This window comes from Phaseolus vulgaris, chromosome 3 (genome assembly GCF_051622355.1).
Source record: "Phaseolus vulgaris cultivar YP4 chromosome 3, ASM5162235v1, whole genome shotgun sequence".
Classification (NCBI taxonomy): domain Eukaryota; kingdom Viridiplantae; phylum Streptophyta; class Magnoliopsida; order Fabales; family Fabaceae; genus Phaseolus; species Phaseolus vulgaris.
Window position 1 is genome coordinate 50,486,874 of NC_143500.1, and position 17,775 is coordinate 50,504,648.

The following is a 17,775-nucleotide window of genomic DNA, read 5'->3' on the forward strand; positions in this document are numbered from 1 at the left end:
AGAAAAGAAAATAATATAAAATCAACAACTTTCTTTTTTTAAAAGAGCAAATCTATACTAAAATCAAATCAAATCTAATTTTAATAAAATAAACAAAATCAAAACAAATAAAAAAAAATATTTACAATATTTATAAAATTATACTCAACAAATCAAATATGTTCTCCGGTAACAACGCTAAAAACTTGATGACTTTTTACGGCAAGTGCACCGCGTTTGTCAGAAGTAATAATTGTCCCTAAAGACGGATATCGATCCCACAAGGAACCGTGAGAATTATCAAGTATAATAATCGCTAAATATAAAACAAACCAATTGTAAGTGTATTGAAAGTGGTTGTATTGGCGATGATCAATAAAAAAACAGACAAAGAATTAATTGTTTCAATTGGATAAATAGGATTAGGTTTCATCTCTCTCACTCTCATGTATTTTGATTAGCATGTCAATATTAAGTTCTTTAATTGAAATTGATGCCCGTATAAAAATCGTTTATATCGATTCCTCGCATATAAAATCCTTAAGAATGTCCCCTAACTATCGATCCCTCGCATAATTGAGGTGCAATTAACATTTCAACTCTATTCCTAGCACTTAAATATGTTAAGTATATTGTTGTTTAGGTCCGAACCCTAAAAATACCTCCCGGTCAGATTTAAGATTCTCAATTTGTCACGGAAAATTAAAAGTAAAACAACAATACCAATAATCAATCAAGAACTGAATATTAATATATAAGATATCACCTCAATACATAAGAGTTTGAGCTTATTACTCCCAATTCCAAAGGATATAATTAGCCACGCATACTTCTAGCATCTTCCATTCTCCCAATTGGTTACAATTCACTCTATGGTGTTTTTTTGCATCTTTTTCCATTCTGGGACCTTCTATCTTTATCTTTTTAGCTCAAATCATTCATCTTTAATCCAGATCTCCAATGTTCCTTAGAAATCTGCAATTAACATCAAATTTGGGAATAAAATACTCTTATTCAAATAAAGATCATAAAAAATGTAAAAAGGTATAAATTCATAAATTAGGGATTATTTTATATGTAAATTAGCAATAAATCCTCATAAGTGCCTATATTTTAATATGAAATATTACTGAAATTAGACACTTATCACAACACACCAGTCAGAAAAGGAGAAGCAAGCATAAGGTATTTTAGAAGTTACCCATGACCAAGCCTTCAATTGAGTCAAAGTGAAGATTTCAGAATGATCCACCACACCTCCTTTAAAAATAACTTTGTTTCTATGACACCAAATCTCTCTAAACATCAAGATCCACACACTTCCTAGTACAGAGTTAAACGGGCTTTATAACGTTACAAAATTGCAAGAAGTGAGCGAAAGGATCAATGGAAGCGGCCGACGACACTCCTAACCACGCGGAACATTGACTCCAAACGAGCCAGGCAATTCTACAGTCAAAGAGTAAATGACTAGTAGATTCCTCCTTCAACCTGCAAAAACAGCAAACTAAAACGTCAGTCTTCACCCCTCGGCGTGCCAAGTTGACTTTAGTAGCAATCTTGTTTTCCAATACCCTCCATGCTAGAACCTGGGCCGCAGGCAAAGCCTTAATACTCCAGAAAAAGTTGTACAATTTTGACAAATCCCCTCACTATGTCCCCTTAAAACACTCTAAGCCGATTTAACCGAGAAATCAGTATGCATACCATCCCTCCAAACCCACGAGTCATCAATCGCCGGATCAATACTCAAACCTCTAATTTCTTCAAAAAGTTGGCCTACCTGAGACTTCTCCCAATCAAATAAATTTCTTCTCCACCCAAACTTCCAGTTCCACTCTCCTTCTTCCCAGACCCCAAAACATTCCAACAACTCATCTTTATCCCTGCAAAGAGAGTATAACCTCGGGAATTTGTTTTTCAACTCCAAATCGCTCACCCATTTATCCCCAAAACCTGATTTCCTTCTCATTACCAACTTTCCAATTGAAACAGTCGTCGAACTCTCTCCCCCATTCCTTCAACGACCAAATCGCCTTTAGCTCCCTTCACCAAAGGGACCCCATCGTTTTTGAACTTGGCCCTTTCAACTTTCTCCAACCCCCGTACTTAGATTCTACCACCTCCTTCCACAGACCACCTTTGGAAAAAACCAACCTCCAAATCCATTTCCCCAATAAAGCAATGTTGAAAAATTTAATATTAATAACCCCGAGACCACCATTTCCACGGGGTTCACACACCTTCTCCCAAGAAGCCCATGCAATCTTTCGCCCACCTGACCTCCAATTCCACAAGAAATTTCTTTGAATTTTCACAATCTTCTTCATAACAATAGTATGGATTTTAAACAAAGACATATAGAACAAGGGGATAGCAGAGAGAACATATTTAATCAGACAAATCCTTCCTGCCATCGAGATAAATCTGCCTTTCCATCTTCCCAGTCTTTCCTTTATCTTCTCAACCACCCCATCCCAAAACGCTTCCTTCTTGTGACATCCCCCAACAGGCAACCCAAGATACTTGAAAGGATAATTCATCACTTCGCAGTTAAGCATTTTTGCGAAACAACTGATCGTGAAAGTATCAACCCCCACACCTCCAATACTACTCTTCAGAAAGTTCACCTTTAGACCTGAAGCCAGCTCAAAGCAAGTCAGAATAGATTTTAAACAGAAAACACTTTTGGTTGTTGCTTTGCAGAAGAACAAGATATCATCTGCATACTGAAGCATATTAACCTTAACCTTATTCCTCCCAACCTCCACACTCTCCACCCAGTCAAACAAGACAGCATTCCTTAACACTCCTGCTAAACCTTCAGCTACAATAAGGAAAAGAAACGGAGCTAAAGGATCACCCTGTCTCAAACCCTTTGAAGGAACGAATTCCTTAGTCGGACTGCCGTCAACCAACACAGATACCGTTGCAGACTCCAGACAAGATTTAATGCAAGCAATCCATTGTTCACAAAATCCTAATCTTTCAAGCATATAACTGATGAAATCCCACCTTACCGAATCATAAGTCTTCTCATAATCCACTTTGAGAAATAAGCAGTTCTTCTTCCTCCTTTTTTGCCTCCTCTAAGACTTCATTGACCACCAACACACTATCCAAAATTCCCCTACCAGCTAGAAACGCAGACTGTCTCGAGTCAATGATTTTACTCATAACATTTTTAAGCCTCAGAGATAGCAACTTCGATATGATCTTATATAGACATCCACCCAGAGAAATAGGTCTAAAATCACATAAACTTTGTGGATTCTCCAACTTAGGGACCAGACACACGAACGACGCATTTGTCTCCCTAGGCTATTTTTCGACTCTAGCAAAATCGTTTACGGCCAGCATGTTATCCTCCCTAATAAACTCCCAACAAAACTTGATGAGCCCAAAGTTAAATCCATCCAGACCAGGACTTTTCGAGCTTTCACAATCCCAAACAGCCTCCTTGACTTCCTCTTTGGAGAAATTACCGACCAACATCTCTTTATCAGCAACAAAGATAGAATTGAAAGGCACATTATCCAACTTGACTTGAAGCCCATCAACACTTTCAAATCTGGCCTTGAAGAAGTCCCTGACCTTACCTTTAATCACCTCCTTATCTTCACTCCACAGACCATCAACTACCAGTCCATTAATTCCGTTTCTTGCCCTCCTCCATTTAACAGTCGAATGAAAAAACTTTGAATTAAGGTCACCATTTTTTAACCACTTAAGGCGAGCTTTCTGATGAATAACTGTTTCTTGTCTAAAAGCATTTTCATTTTGTTATGCTAGCAAAGACCTCCTCTCCACTCTGCCTTCCTCATCTAAGATACCAGCATCATCTCGAGCATCAAAATCCTCAATTTTCTTTTTTAAAATCTCCCCTTTCAGATTAACATCTTCGAACACGTCTCTATTCCATACTTTTAAATCGAATTTTAGGTTCTTCAATTTTTCTTTGAATACAAAAAAGCCCCTACCGTAAACTTCATAACTAAGCTATTTACTTCGAACAAATTCCCTGAACTTGTTGTCTTTTTGCCAGACCTTCTCCGAAATGAGAACACTTAGTCTCTTGGATACACCATTCCGAATTGTTCTTTGAAAATCAACTCCTTTAGATATCTTCTTTTGTTACTTCCTCCTAAACCCCTCACATTCAAACTAATTATTTTCATCATCAGACACTACACTCTCCTTCCTTTTGAGCAACATGTTATTTCTGTCCCGAGCTTCCAAGGTTTGCAAATTTTTAACAACCACTTCTTCCTTCCCAGCAAACGAAAACCCCAAAACTTTTCCCATGTTCCAAATTTTGTGGGCTTCCGATTCCTTATTTTCCAGCCAAAACCGATTATTACAGTTCCTTACATCATACATCATTGTCAGAAATAGAAGAGACAACAGTCTCTAACCTTTTACCCACCAAGCGACTTTCCTTCTCATATTCTTAAGGCTGGTTTTAGAAAAAGTCTTGCCAAGTCTTTTTCCACCTGCTGTCTCCGCCGAAAACACCATCTCAACCGCCCCTACTGACTCCTTCCCGACACTCCTATTAGCATCATCAACTTCTCCTCCATCTGTCGCTTCAGACAAGCCCTCCACCGCCAGCGAACCACCCAAATGCTCGTCGTAACCTAGACCTCTTCCGTCGGTGACCTCGAGCCCTTCGTCTCTGTAAACGGGCGCCGCTGCCACCTCGTCACACGGCGACGCACCCAGTAGGTGCCCAAGAGGCGTCGTCACTGTTATCGTTGACGTAACTAACACGGTGTCACCGTCAACCTTCATCTCCGCTTTATTCAACCACCCCTCCGTAGGTAGAGTATTTGACATTGTCGGAGCCACCGCGTTGTCGCTGGCTGGCGTACCACCAAGGGCAACGCCGCTTGGATACACTTCTCCGCCCACCCCAAAGTCGCATGTTGCAGGGAAACCTACATGGTCTGCCACGTCTGCAAATGGGTCTAAAACCAATGGCTGTTCTGCCCCACTAACCACGTGTTCTTGGGCCAAAGTAGGCCCAACACAGAAAAACTCATCAGATCGCCCCCTCTATTTTCCAAAACTACCCTCATTTACACCACCAGACACATGGTTTTGGACCCCCTTAAATGCGCCGCCCATCTCAATTCTTTCCCATGCACGGTTTTGGCTTCCCAACCTTTCCCACTCATTGTTTTGGCTTCCCAAAGCAGGCATTACTCCCTCTTTAAGGTTTACACCAACTTTAGAAGAAAAATCTACCAACTCTGGATCTTCTAATAAAACTAAGTTGCCCTTAGCTCCATCATCTTCTCCTCCAATGTCCGAAAACACAGACTCAACCACATCTTCATCATCAGTGACTAAATAGCGTGCCTCTGAACTCCCCTCAGACAGCTGCCCCCATTCCATGCATTTACTACAACCAAGCTGAGAAAAACGATGACACGTATCTTCTTCAAAGGTTATTCGACACCGATAATCATTAATTATAATATTTTTTACCACATTTGCATTCCCGCCCGCTGGAATCTTGATCCGTAATCTAGCAAACTCAAGAATCTCTTTTGCCTCCATCGCCTCATCCACCTCAATAAAATTTCCTACTAACTCCCCAATAAGTTCAAAGCATTGTCTATTCCAAAAACATCAATGGTAAACCCCTAATTCGAACCCAAACAACTTTACCAGAGACGGAGAAAGAATTATCTCATGGGACAAGAGAATCAAAGATATCCCAAAAACACTCTTTGTTATCATCAATGACATTCGCGACAGAAATCTCACCATCACCAGCTAGCAGCATAAAATTCTCTCCAAGATAGCTAAGACATAACAAACCAAAACCACCCACCACAACACTCTCCTTAACTGCCTGAAAATTAGACAGTTCCGAGAACCTCCCAATAAAACAACTCTCGAGCCACAATGATGGCTCCACGTCCACCTTAAAACAAGGCAAATCAAATTCGAGCTCCTTCTGTTCACCATCACTCTTTTTTCCCTGAGGCAAACTCGCACTCCCAGACATAACCACTTCTGCGAATGAACGGTGCATGTCCTTCTGGCTCCAAACTTTTTTAGAGCCCTCCACCCTCCGATTCTGATTACATGCTTCCTTTGGCTGTTCTTTCTTACGGTATCTGGCTATGTTCACACGTAATTTCCATAACCCAATCCAAATAGCATCCAACCTTCTTTCTAACTCACAAACATCCCTCACCCCTTGGAACCTCACAAACCCGAAGCGTTGTTTTCTATAATTAAGTTTTTTGGTAGAACTCTACCCCATCTTTGGAAAATATTCCAAAGTTTCTTCTCTTCATGACCATGCGGAATATTAGTGAAGAAAAACGAAGTATCAGCCATGGAGACAACCTTACCTTTCCCTTTCTCTCTCTAAACCTCTCACTGTCCTCCCAAGATGAATCAAATCTCAGGTCTCCCAAACCAACAAGATGAGAGAGACAAAAAAATCTACCACTAAAAAATCCGTACAAACCCGTACAATCCCGTACAAACTCAAAACAAACCCGTACAAACTCAAAACAAACCCAATACAAACTCACTGCAACCAAAACAAGGGGCAAAAAGAACAACAACCATTATCCACCAACCCAGACACCAACCCAACAGCCCTGGCTCTTCATGATAACACGTTCATGTTCTTATGCTCTCTATTTTCTCTTTCATCTTATTTACCACTTTTATAATCATTAATCATATTTTTCTTTCCTTTTTCGATATTAATTGTTAAATAAATTCACGCTTTATTTAGATTCTTGTCTTTATATTCTTTCTCTTATATTTACATAGGTTAATAATACATTCACAATTCACATTTTTTTATACTAACAACATTATAATTTCAAATATTTTATTTTTATTATATATTTATTTTTAAATCTATCACCTCAAGAATCTTATATAACTCCAAAAATTGTAAAAAAGGCATCATTTTCCATTTACATTTGTAAAGCCAAAGTTAGATCTGTTGAAATGTTTTTGTTATGTTTAAACATATAGTTTGTTTTCCCATTGATTGGGCATCCATAACACTCCTAGCACTTTTTCAACGCCCTCGTGTAATCCACTTTATGCTATTCTTTGCTCACATTGGAGCTTGACAAAAATATTTATATCTCAATTTTTTATTATCTTTAATTAATTTCCATCAAATATAATCAATATCGGTATATTATTTAGTTTAAAAAGGATTTTGAGATTTTTAAACTACAAAATAATTTATTATGCAGGTATGTAAAAAAATCTTTTTGTAAACGGAAGTCGGACCGATTATTTAACTCCCTGTCTAGATTTGAAAAGTATGTTGTGTTTTCATGTGTAGGTTTATGTGTGTAGTCTTTTGACGTCTTGAAAGAGTCTTATGACACTCAGTTAGCTAAACTTGCTTCAATGTGCTAGTAAAGACTCTTATCTTAAAAAAGGAGAAGGTCTTGTTCTGTAGGTTTTCGGTATTGTTAACTAGGGTGGTTAATAGTGGTTGTTTTATTCTTTTATTTTGTATTTATTCTGCATGCCGTTGGAATGATGTTAGGATCTTCTGAGAGAAGATGTTTTGTGTGTTGTTGTGACCTCTCTTTTTTTTCTCTCTTGTTTGTGTTTCTAATGTTTGGTTTAGTTATTTATTGAGTCTATCTGAAGCTTTATTTAAGTATTCAGTATATTGATATTTAACTAATTTCTGTATAAGAATGATGATATTTCTAAATTTCTTCTTATTTTATTTATTTTTTATTGATAAAAACATAAAATTATAATGGACATTAACAATATATATGCTTACCTTATAGAAGAGAAGATGCAATTTGTGCTTCTTTATGTAAGTTTGTGCTTCTTTGTGTAAGAAGACAATATTTACTAGAACAATGAAAATCACAATTTTACAATTTTACAGTAAGTAAAATGTAAGCCTATTTCAAATAAACGTTTTTCTTTTTACTTTTCTTTTCTTCATGCATGAATGAAGAAATGAATTTTGGTATCAGGATGCACCATTTTTTTACAACCAAACATATATTTCTTTCTTTTTCTTCTTCTTCGTTATTTCTATGCAACCAAACAACGTGTAAATAAGAATATATGATTGAATTTTTTATAAGCACGTAAATAGTATGCTTGTAAATTATGTGTGTTGGTCTTAGGATGATTGTACTTAGTTAAATAATTAATAACTACTTTTTTTAATACTTAATAACAACTTGAAGTGAAGTGCATAGATTTATGTAATATTCAAATACGATCAATAATATCTTTCTCATTATAGCATTTAATGAGCTGTTAATAATTAAAATTTTCATAAAAAAAATGTATTTTAGTTTACATTTAATATGTATGTTATTTTTTTTATCAAAAATATTTCATATAGTGAAAAGTCATAGAATATTAAAACATTTTTAATGTAAATTTTAGTAAAATTATTAATTAATTAAATTTATTTTACCCTCTCATGATAGGAAAATACTTGTATTAAATTCTTGTAAAACTAGTAGAGGTTAAAAAGTGAATTGCGGTTTAATTTTGATCTTCAGAAAATTGGTATTCTACTAGTGTTTATGTATTTGAAAACTCATAACATTTTTGTTTATGTACGGTTGCGTTTCAATATAATTAAACTTTTACTTATAAAAATTATTATTTTTATAAGGCCGGATCTTGTTTATGAAGGTCTTTTCTACTCAATTATTCTAATATTTTTGGTCTTTTTATTTAATGGAGATGTACCTTTAAAGGCTGTCTTTGGCTTAAATTAATTGTGAACATGTCTAACTAAGTCACAGGTTTTATAGTTTAGTTTGAACAATCATTATTTTTTACTCTTAGAGCATTTTTCTATTTATAGTTTTTCCATTGGTTTTTTAGTATGTCCCAAGTACATAAAAGCTTAATACTCCCTTAATCGTGTTTAAGGAGTGAGTACTCGTTTTATTACAATTAATCTTTATTATAGATTTGTCTTATTGAGTTGGAAGGTCGGAACAGTCTTCAATAGATTTAATAGACACCGACAAATCAAATAAATGGGTAAATTCCTCTTACTGAATGACAGAGATACCAAAAAGTCTCATTTGATATCGACAGTACAATTCTATATCTTTGAATTAATTATTCTAAAAGTATGCAAGTTTAAGATATAATTGTGGTTTTTATTCATGTTATATCACTACAAGAAAATTAATTAATAGAAACTAATTTTAGAGACAAAAAATAATTAGTTGATATGGTGATTAAATTAAAAATCATTTTAACACTAAAAAAATTTTGGTTTCTACATTATAAATAGTTTCTAAATTGGTATCTAATTAGGTACCAAAGTTTTAACTACCAATTATTTTGATTCTAAATTTGGTAGCAAAAATCTTGGTAATTAATTAGATATCAATTTATAAACTATTTATCAATAATAAAAACTAATTTAGAAACTAAAATAAAATTTAGTCTCTAAAATAATCTTTAATTTAGTCAATATATCAACTAATTATTTTTTTTCTGAAATTGGTTTTTATCCAATAATTTTCTTGTAATATAGGAGTGATCTTGAATATCAAAAATTCTCAAAAATAAGTTGAATAATCCTATTAATGTCATCTTTATAAATAATCTTATAGTAGAAATAGGAATAACTCTGTAAAGGTGTGATGGAGGATAACATTAAAGAATTTATGATGGTGAAGACTTTTAATATTAATATTCAGGTTTATAAAGTTTCTAGATTGTGGTGATTGTTTGGAAGTCTCATCCGGTTGGTTGTGTTAAATGTAATATGAATGAGGCTATTTATGATAATCTTGATTTTGATGCTTATGCAGGTTGTATTTTCAAAGGCACTAGAAGATAATATATGAGACATTTTTCATGTTATCTTGTTACTAATATAACTTTGATGGCTTAGATTCTTAGTATTATGTTTGCTATTGAGCTTGTTGTTGTTTAAGGTTGGAACTCTTTATTGGAAAGTGATTCCTTTATATTATTGTGGTAGATGGAATTGTTGCATTACCATAAGACATGACAGAAAATGGGAAAAAAAGGAAAATAACATTTTCATTTCCCACCCCTTGGAAAAACACCATGTCCTCAAGATTTAAATACTTTTTAAGAGTAAAGATGTTACACTCCAATTCATTTCTCCCTCCTAGTTATATGACACTAATTTTATCCTTTAATTAACTCAATTAATTGGCACAGGAATAAATATGTTGAATACAAAGTTGCATAATAAATGTATCACCTATTGACATGTGAGTCTCACATGCCCTTTCAAAAGGACACTTCATGTCATGGAAGCAATTTTGTATAATATGTCAACATGTGCTACACTTTGCAAAGCGACCAACTATTAGGTTGAAAATTACCAGAAATGGCTTAAAATAGTAGGTTTCGACTCAATCCAAACTTGATGTATACCAAACAAGGAATATCTAATAGAATTAAGAAGAAAAACTGAATTGTTAAAGAACATATGATAAAAAAAACGATATTGCTTCATGACCAGTGTCATTTATCACATGACAATAGTAAATTTTACCCCTTTTTATTTATTTTGACAGATTACAAAACCAACTTCTTCATTAATTTTTAGACTTGTTTATTAAATAACAATTTAATCATATAAAATTATTTATAAAATAAAATTTGTATCTATAATTATATATTATGAAATATTTGTATTTTTAATTGATGTATTAAACACAAATACGAAGATCTTTGTTCATACCCACCTATTAAAGCGTACCTGGAAAAAGTATATTATTTTTTTTTAATTTTCAGAATTTACTTTAATTTATCTCCGAATATTTTCCATTTTATTTATCCATTTTGATTCTTTAAACAATAGTGTAAGTTAACCAGACCCATAAAAAAAGATGGGTTAGAAAAGTGAAGCTGGCACCGACACATGATGGCCGGCTCTGGCGGCCAAAGACGACCGGAAAAGTCATCTCTGCTCAAAGGTGCTTATTTCACTGTCTCAAATTTCTTTTCTAAAATAAATAACATTTAGAAACCATTACATAATATAATTATTATCTAATAGTTTGTCATGTTCCAAGCACCTATTTTGGGTCTGGCATTTGGAGAAAGCAACTTTTTTTGACATTTATTAAATATTTTGGACCGACACCTTTCATGATGTCATGATTTTCTACTGTTTTAATTATATATTTAGCTTGCCTTTGACTTTCAATGTAAATAAAAACTAATTATGTATTCTAAGTAAAATAAGATAATCATTAGTGGGAGGAACTTTATAAGCTTACCTTGCCTAAACAAATTCCTTTTCTTTTCTTTGTTGACTCCTTAGAGAGCAGTAGGATTTGTTTGGTGTGGTGAGACAAAAAGTTAACAAACTTCCTAATAAAAAATTATTAATTCTACTCATTCTATTAGTTGATTCCTACCAGAGCATTACATTTTCTTTCCTCTTGTATTCAAATACGAACTAGTGAAAGCATGGATGTTAAAATACCATGAACTAATGGCCTCAATGAACAAATACCTAACTTTTCCCTAATTGCCAAATTTTGTGTATGTGTTTAGGGTTTTGAAAGGTGTACATTTTGAAGTTAAATGCTTTATTAATATTGTGGTTCGATGTAGACATAAACCTAGTACAGCACCACACCTGCACAAAAATTAATGCAATGAAATATATATAGCAATATTTTATTTTAAAATTTTAAAGAAATTTTAGCAGTGCGATAAATTATAATATATTAATTAAATGAACTAAAAATATCTTTAAAAATATTGAAGAAATTACCTTATATTAGATATTATAATTGGAAAAATATTGAAGAAAGTAAATTGATTGAAACATTTACAATTTTAGATAGGCTACCTCTTACTATACTCGAAATCTTTGTCTAAAGTGACTGCCAAAAACAATTACTTTTTTTTTTCCAAGGATTTTGCATGACTTGAGAAACTCATGTCTTTTTTATGCTTTTGTCTTAGACTTCAAAATAGAACTCGTAGGCTATTGGAGTTTCGTCATGAGATTTGTTACCTTTCAATTTTTTTGTAAATTCAATAGATTGATTGCATGATGAGTTTTTCAATTCAAATTTAGAATATGGAATTGGGAAAGGCAATAAGGTGACTTCTCTTTTTACTTGCTTTTGTATTTCACCTACTAAAAATGAATTAGGTTAAGTTAACTTCCATAACACTTGAAAGTAGAATTTTGGTTCTTCCTGCATAATTGTGGTTTGTGGATTTGCAGGTTGGCCGTAAAGATATTCTCTTACTTGAAGTCATTTTAGTACAATTTTACCTTTTCGATGCAATCCAAAAGTTAATGTCTTCTACATAAAGATTTTTCCCATAACACCGTAACCATAGAGATAAAACGTATCACCGCATGTTATTCATTGACAACCTTTGTAATTGTTAAAAAATAGTGATTTGCTCGTCCACATTAAATAAATATATTGCAACTTCAAAAATTTATGGTAAAGATTCATATTTTCATACTTGTGAATTTGGCTCAACTTAAAGAACTTCACACTGACCCATATGAACGAGGGCCAAAATATTTTATAGGACTAAAAAACCCACATAAGAAAAACCCTACAGGACCAAAATATCCACAAAAATCCTACGAGTGAAGGCAAGCCCATGAACAGACTTTTAAAATAAAAAATCTTAGTAAAACTTAAAATGAAAAAAAGAAAGTCATTTATTAAAAGAAATCTATATCCACATGAAAAATATTTACTCAATTAGGTCGACTCAAGCTCAAGTAAAATAAATGAAGGTTGGTCAAGTTAGATTAAGATGACCAATAGACAGTTTCATCCTGCACCTCCATACTTTCTTCTTTCACCTTTATATATTTTCAAATTTTCAAAAATGCTCCTCTATAATATTCTGGATTATGTAATTTGGAAGTCATTTTTTAAATTTGTAATTAACTTATGGATTACATAATCTGAAACTCTTATTTAGCTTCCAGATTATGTAATCCGGAAGTCTTTTTTCAAATGAGTTTTTGGATTACATAATCCGAAAACTACTCTATGGGGGTGACATAAGAAAGATAAAAATGTATTTTCATGTTGTGTATGGAGGTGACAGAAGAAGATATGGAGGTGCAGGAAGAAAGAGTCTGACCAATATAATGTTAAGCAGGTGCATGAAGAATTAGCCTATTTTTGAAGTACCACAAACAAGATAAATCAAAGCAGAATGGACTAATATGTCGGCAGTTTCTTTTTACACCTCCCTAACTTCTGAATTTCACAAGTCAAGTAAAAAGACTATTTTAAAAAAAATTTATTTTATAATCTGATTTTTTTTCTATTTATAATCTTATTTCCAGTACAATCCGGTATATTTTTTTAAAAAATATTTTTTTTATTAGTATAGAATTTGAAAAACATTTTTGGATTCTAAATTTTGTAATCGGAATATACCTTCTTGACTTCATAATTCATAATATATTTTTTTAAGTAAACACTAAATTATACAATTCAGATTTTATCAGAATCATGCTTTCTAAAATAAAAAATATTAATAAAATAAAAAGTTTTTTTTTTTTGAAAAGTATAAGTCACTACAAAAGCTTACGAAAGTAAAGGAAGAAACAACCATATTTCTTGGCAGCATGCAATAAGTGTGCATAGTATGTTGAAGGATAACACTACATTCAATGATGGTGGTGTCATAATTAGTTATACGAATTGTGTCATGACTATTAAATTCTTCCCAATGATCTAATAGTGATATGAGATGTGATAATTCTTGAAGGAGATGGGTGATAAAAGAAAAGTCTAAGAAAAGTAGTGTATGATATTTCTACATTGCACTTCCATTTCTAAATTGATAATAGTGAGGCCAAATCATGAGTGTGCCAATCCAACCAATGTTGGGATTAGAAGCATAGTGTTGTTGGTTGGAATTGGTAGCAAGGGAAATTATTGAGCAACAACCTAAAGAATCCATCGCACATCAACTCAACAAATCAAATCAGCATTACTGTTTACCAGCTACACAATAAGCCCCACATATTTGGTTAAATGCTTCTTTCATGTTCTTTTACGTAATGGAGTTAAGCCAATTTTGGCGTTTCCCCAAGATAACCATTTACGCAGCCTCTTAAGTCAATTAAAGCGCACACATAAATGGGACAAATTCATCTCGTTCTCCTAAAAAAAAGTGATAATTCATAGCATATGTTCCTTAGTAACGAAGGACATAGATAAATGGTCCACATGCATACACGTCCACGGGTAGGTGCAGATTTTTATACCAACACATCATATAAGGCTATCATTCATATAAAATTTAATGTGACACTAGGTTAAATAATTTTAACCTTTTTCACTTGTTGTTTTTCTGCTATTAGTTGTAGTTGTAGAGTATTGAGATCATACAAAAAATGATTTACATAATAAAATTCCATTTAGAATCGCTCATTGTTTAAGTTTGTATAATTTTATTTTTCTTTAATTATATGTGAAGGCGAAATCTTATGTTTTTAGTTTAAAAATATTTTACTGCATAAAAGTATCATGTTTCTCGTATTAGAATCGCTCATGTTACTCGTAATATAATAAATCACAATATTCATAGTAAAAAAATATTCGATTACTCTTTAAATCCCAAACAAAATTATGTTTGTTTTGAGAAATCAAACAAATTTTAATTATTACTCAGAATCATAATTTTGAAAACTTATGGTTCCCAAATCATTCATAACTCGGAGACTTAAAAAAACGGTTCCTGTGACTAATGTATAAATCGAAATACGGGTGAGACGTAGAGTAAGAATACATTTTAAAAATAATCTATAATTTATTATTATTTTTGTATAATTATACAACTCGGATCAAAATAACATATAAAAATATATAATTTTATTAAACTTCGGTGGATCCAACTATATTTAGGAAACCTTTTTGGTATGAGAGTGATTTCACTTCCCATTAGAATCTAATAAGTTGGAAATGCTTCTTCTTTGGTTTATATTTTAAAAAGTAATATTTATATGAAACCATAAATGTTTTGGAAATATTTCTTTACTATATTTACCAAAAAATGTTCTCATGGGAAGTGAAAATCTAAATTTTTCCAAAAAAGAGTTTTTTACATGCATAGAAATATTATGTTTTTTAATAGTTGTATTTTTTTCATTTGACTATTGTTTCAAAAATCAAGACAACATTAATGTTCTTTTATGAATTTTTATCTTAATATTTAATTAAATTATATGTTTGCATATAATTTTATTTTAAAAGAAAAAAGGGTAAAATAGAAAGTTTTATAATTATTTTATAAAAATTGAAAAAATTGCATATCTTAAATTCCTTAAAAGAACCTTAACGAACGAAACATAAGAAATATCATGGCTTATACTCTTTAGTTTAAATAAAATTTATATAAATATTCTTAATATTAATGTCAAATCAAACATATTTAATTATTTAAAAAATTATAATATCCCTAATTTATTAATGCTAAAAACCATGTTTTTAAATATAAAATAGAAATTTCCTTATCAAATGTATCCTTAATCAAAATACTTAGAAATATCATGACCTAAAACCTTATTATATGAGGGACAAACTTCTGTAAAGTGAGTTCTTATATTAATAGAAGCTTACGTCAATTTTTTTCATATCAGTCTCATTATGAGTTAAAGGAAGAACACTTTTCAATTTATTTACTTTCCATCAAACTTAACTAAACTTTAAATTTTTATATCAATAAACAGAATATAGTTAATCCAATTTAATTGGGTAAATGTTTTTACCATGTAACTTCTACTGTGAAATTGCGTTTAAAAAAATTAGATGTCACTTATCTTACGTATTTTAAAAATATATAGTGGTGGTTATTTTGAGGAGCTAGGAACAGTTCAATTACATTATATGATGAATTAAAAAGTATACAAAAAAAACGCGAGGTGAAGTGGAAAATATTATAAAAAGCACAGTGGAGCCAGAAGAGTTCCATACACATGCGAAATTGCGTAAGCCGAAAATAATTTCAATTGCACGTGGCAAACGTTGTCGCTAACCTCTATACTTCTCTCCAATGAGAAGGCGCCACGTCGACGCTTAACACTTTCCCTCACATTTAATGTCCGGCAACTCCCAATATTGTCAATTCCACACTTTTCACTCTCTCAGTTTCCAAGTCCAACCTTTTCCAAGTTCCAACCGGACTGAACCACGAAATGTGAAACCACGGTTCACGATGCCCAAGGCGCCACCGCCCCTAATCTACTATCTGTCGGAGCACCCCTCTATCGTGGGGTTCCGGTGGAGCCATGCCCAATCATGGGGCGCCACGTGGTCCTTCCTCTTCTCCTCCATCGCCTCCTACATCCTCCTCTCCCTCTTCCTCCACCTCTCGCTTACTCTTTTCCGCCGCCACCGTCCCATCCCCATCGGCCCCCTCCCGGCACTTCACAGCCTCTTCATGTCGCTCACCTCCGTCACCATCTTCGCCGGAATCCTAATATCGACAGCCGCCGAGATCCGCGACACGCGATGGTTCTGGCGGCGGTCCAAAACCCCCTTGGAGTGGCTCCTCTGCTTCCCGCTGGGAACCCGCCCCTCCGGCCGCGTCTTCTTCTGGTCCTACGTGTACTACCTCTCCCGCTTCCTCCACATGTTCCGAACCCCTCTCATCATCCTACGACGCCGCAGGTTGTCGTTTTTCCACCTCCTGAACCACTCCATCTCCGCTTTGGCCTCCTTCCTCTGGCTGGAGTTCTCGCAATCCTTTCAGGTCCTGGCCATCCTCTTCGCCACACTGGTCTACGCCCTCGTTTACGCCTACAGGTTCTGGACCGCCATAGGCCTGCGCGGCGCCTGCTTCCCCTTCGTCCTCAACTGCCAGATCGCGCTCCTCGCTTGCAATGTGGCGTGCCACGTCGGCGTCTTCTTCCTCCACTTTTTCTTCAAAGGCGGCTGCAACGGGATTGGCGCGTGGCTCTTCAACTGCGTCCTCAACCTCGCTCTTCTCATGCTTTTTCTCAACTTCTACGTCAGGATCTACGTCGGGAAAAGGAGAATGCTGAGGGGTGTTACACCTGCGCTTTCCAAAGCGCGTGAACTTCAACGCTGAATTGTAATTTGGGTCCCAAATGTCTTGCCCTTTTAGTGTTATCATCACTATTAGTACATAATAGATGAATATGATATTATTATACAATAGGAGTAAGGTGCAACTTTTTATTTTTTACTACTAATTCTCATTTTTAACCAATTTCTTGCAATATATAATAATTCCTCGTTTGTTATTAGTTAGTTTATTCCTACCTTCACTTCCCATTTGCAAGAAATATTGTAGGGTAACCCTATAATATAATTTGTAAGGCAGATTAGAGTACAGTCCATAATATTTTTTCTTAATATAACGCCAAGTCTTTTTCGATCAGATGACCTACTATGACTAAAGAACTAATGAGAATATAATAATAAACTCATAATAAAAAAAGAACTATATATATAAGTATCTTAGAGGGAATAAATATTTTAATTTTTGACCAAAAAATGTATGTTAATGAAGAGAAGAGAAACTCTTATTTATAGCACTATAAACGTGCGATAAAGGGATTTCAAATTCATTTACCACAAGCTTCATTTAATTATTTCTTTTTTATATTACATTTGTTTTATCCTTATCTAACTGTTTTATTGATATTGTCATTTATGATATTCTACCTCCTTAGAGACGTGACATTGTTAAAAGAATTTGAATTGAATTGCATAAAAAATAAACTCTTTGAAATAAAGCACTTGATTGGATTGTTATCTTAGTTTAAATTTTAAAAAACTG

General features: G+C 33.6%; 1 protein-coding gene across 1 annotated transcript; it reads left to right on the top strand.

The window, feature by feature from the left end:
- Window positions 1-16,071: 16,071 nt before the first annotated feature.
- LOC137808370 (fatty acid elongase 3-like) lies at window positions 16,072-17,239 on the top strand. Its single transcript, XM_068609445.2, has one exon. It carries the CDS (start codon window positions 16,186-16,188, stop codon window positions 17,059-17,061), a length of 876 nt encoding a protein of 291 aa, XP_068465546.2. The 5' UTR covers window positions 16,072-16,185; the 3' UTR covers window positions 17,062-17,239.
- The last annotated feature ends 536 nt before the right edge of the window (window positions 17,240-17,775 follow it).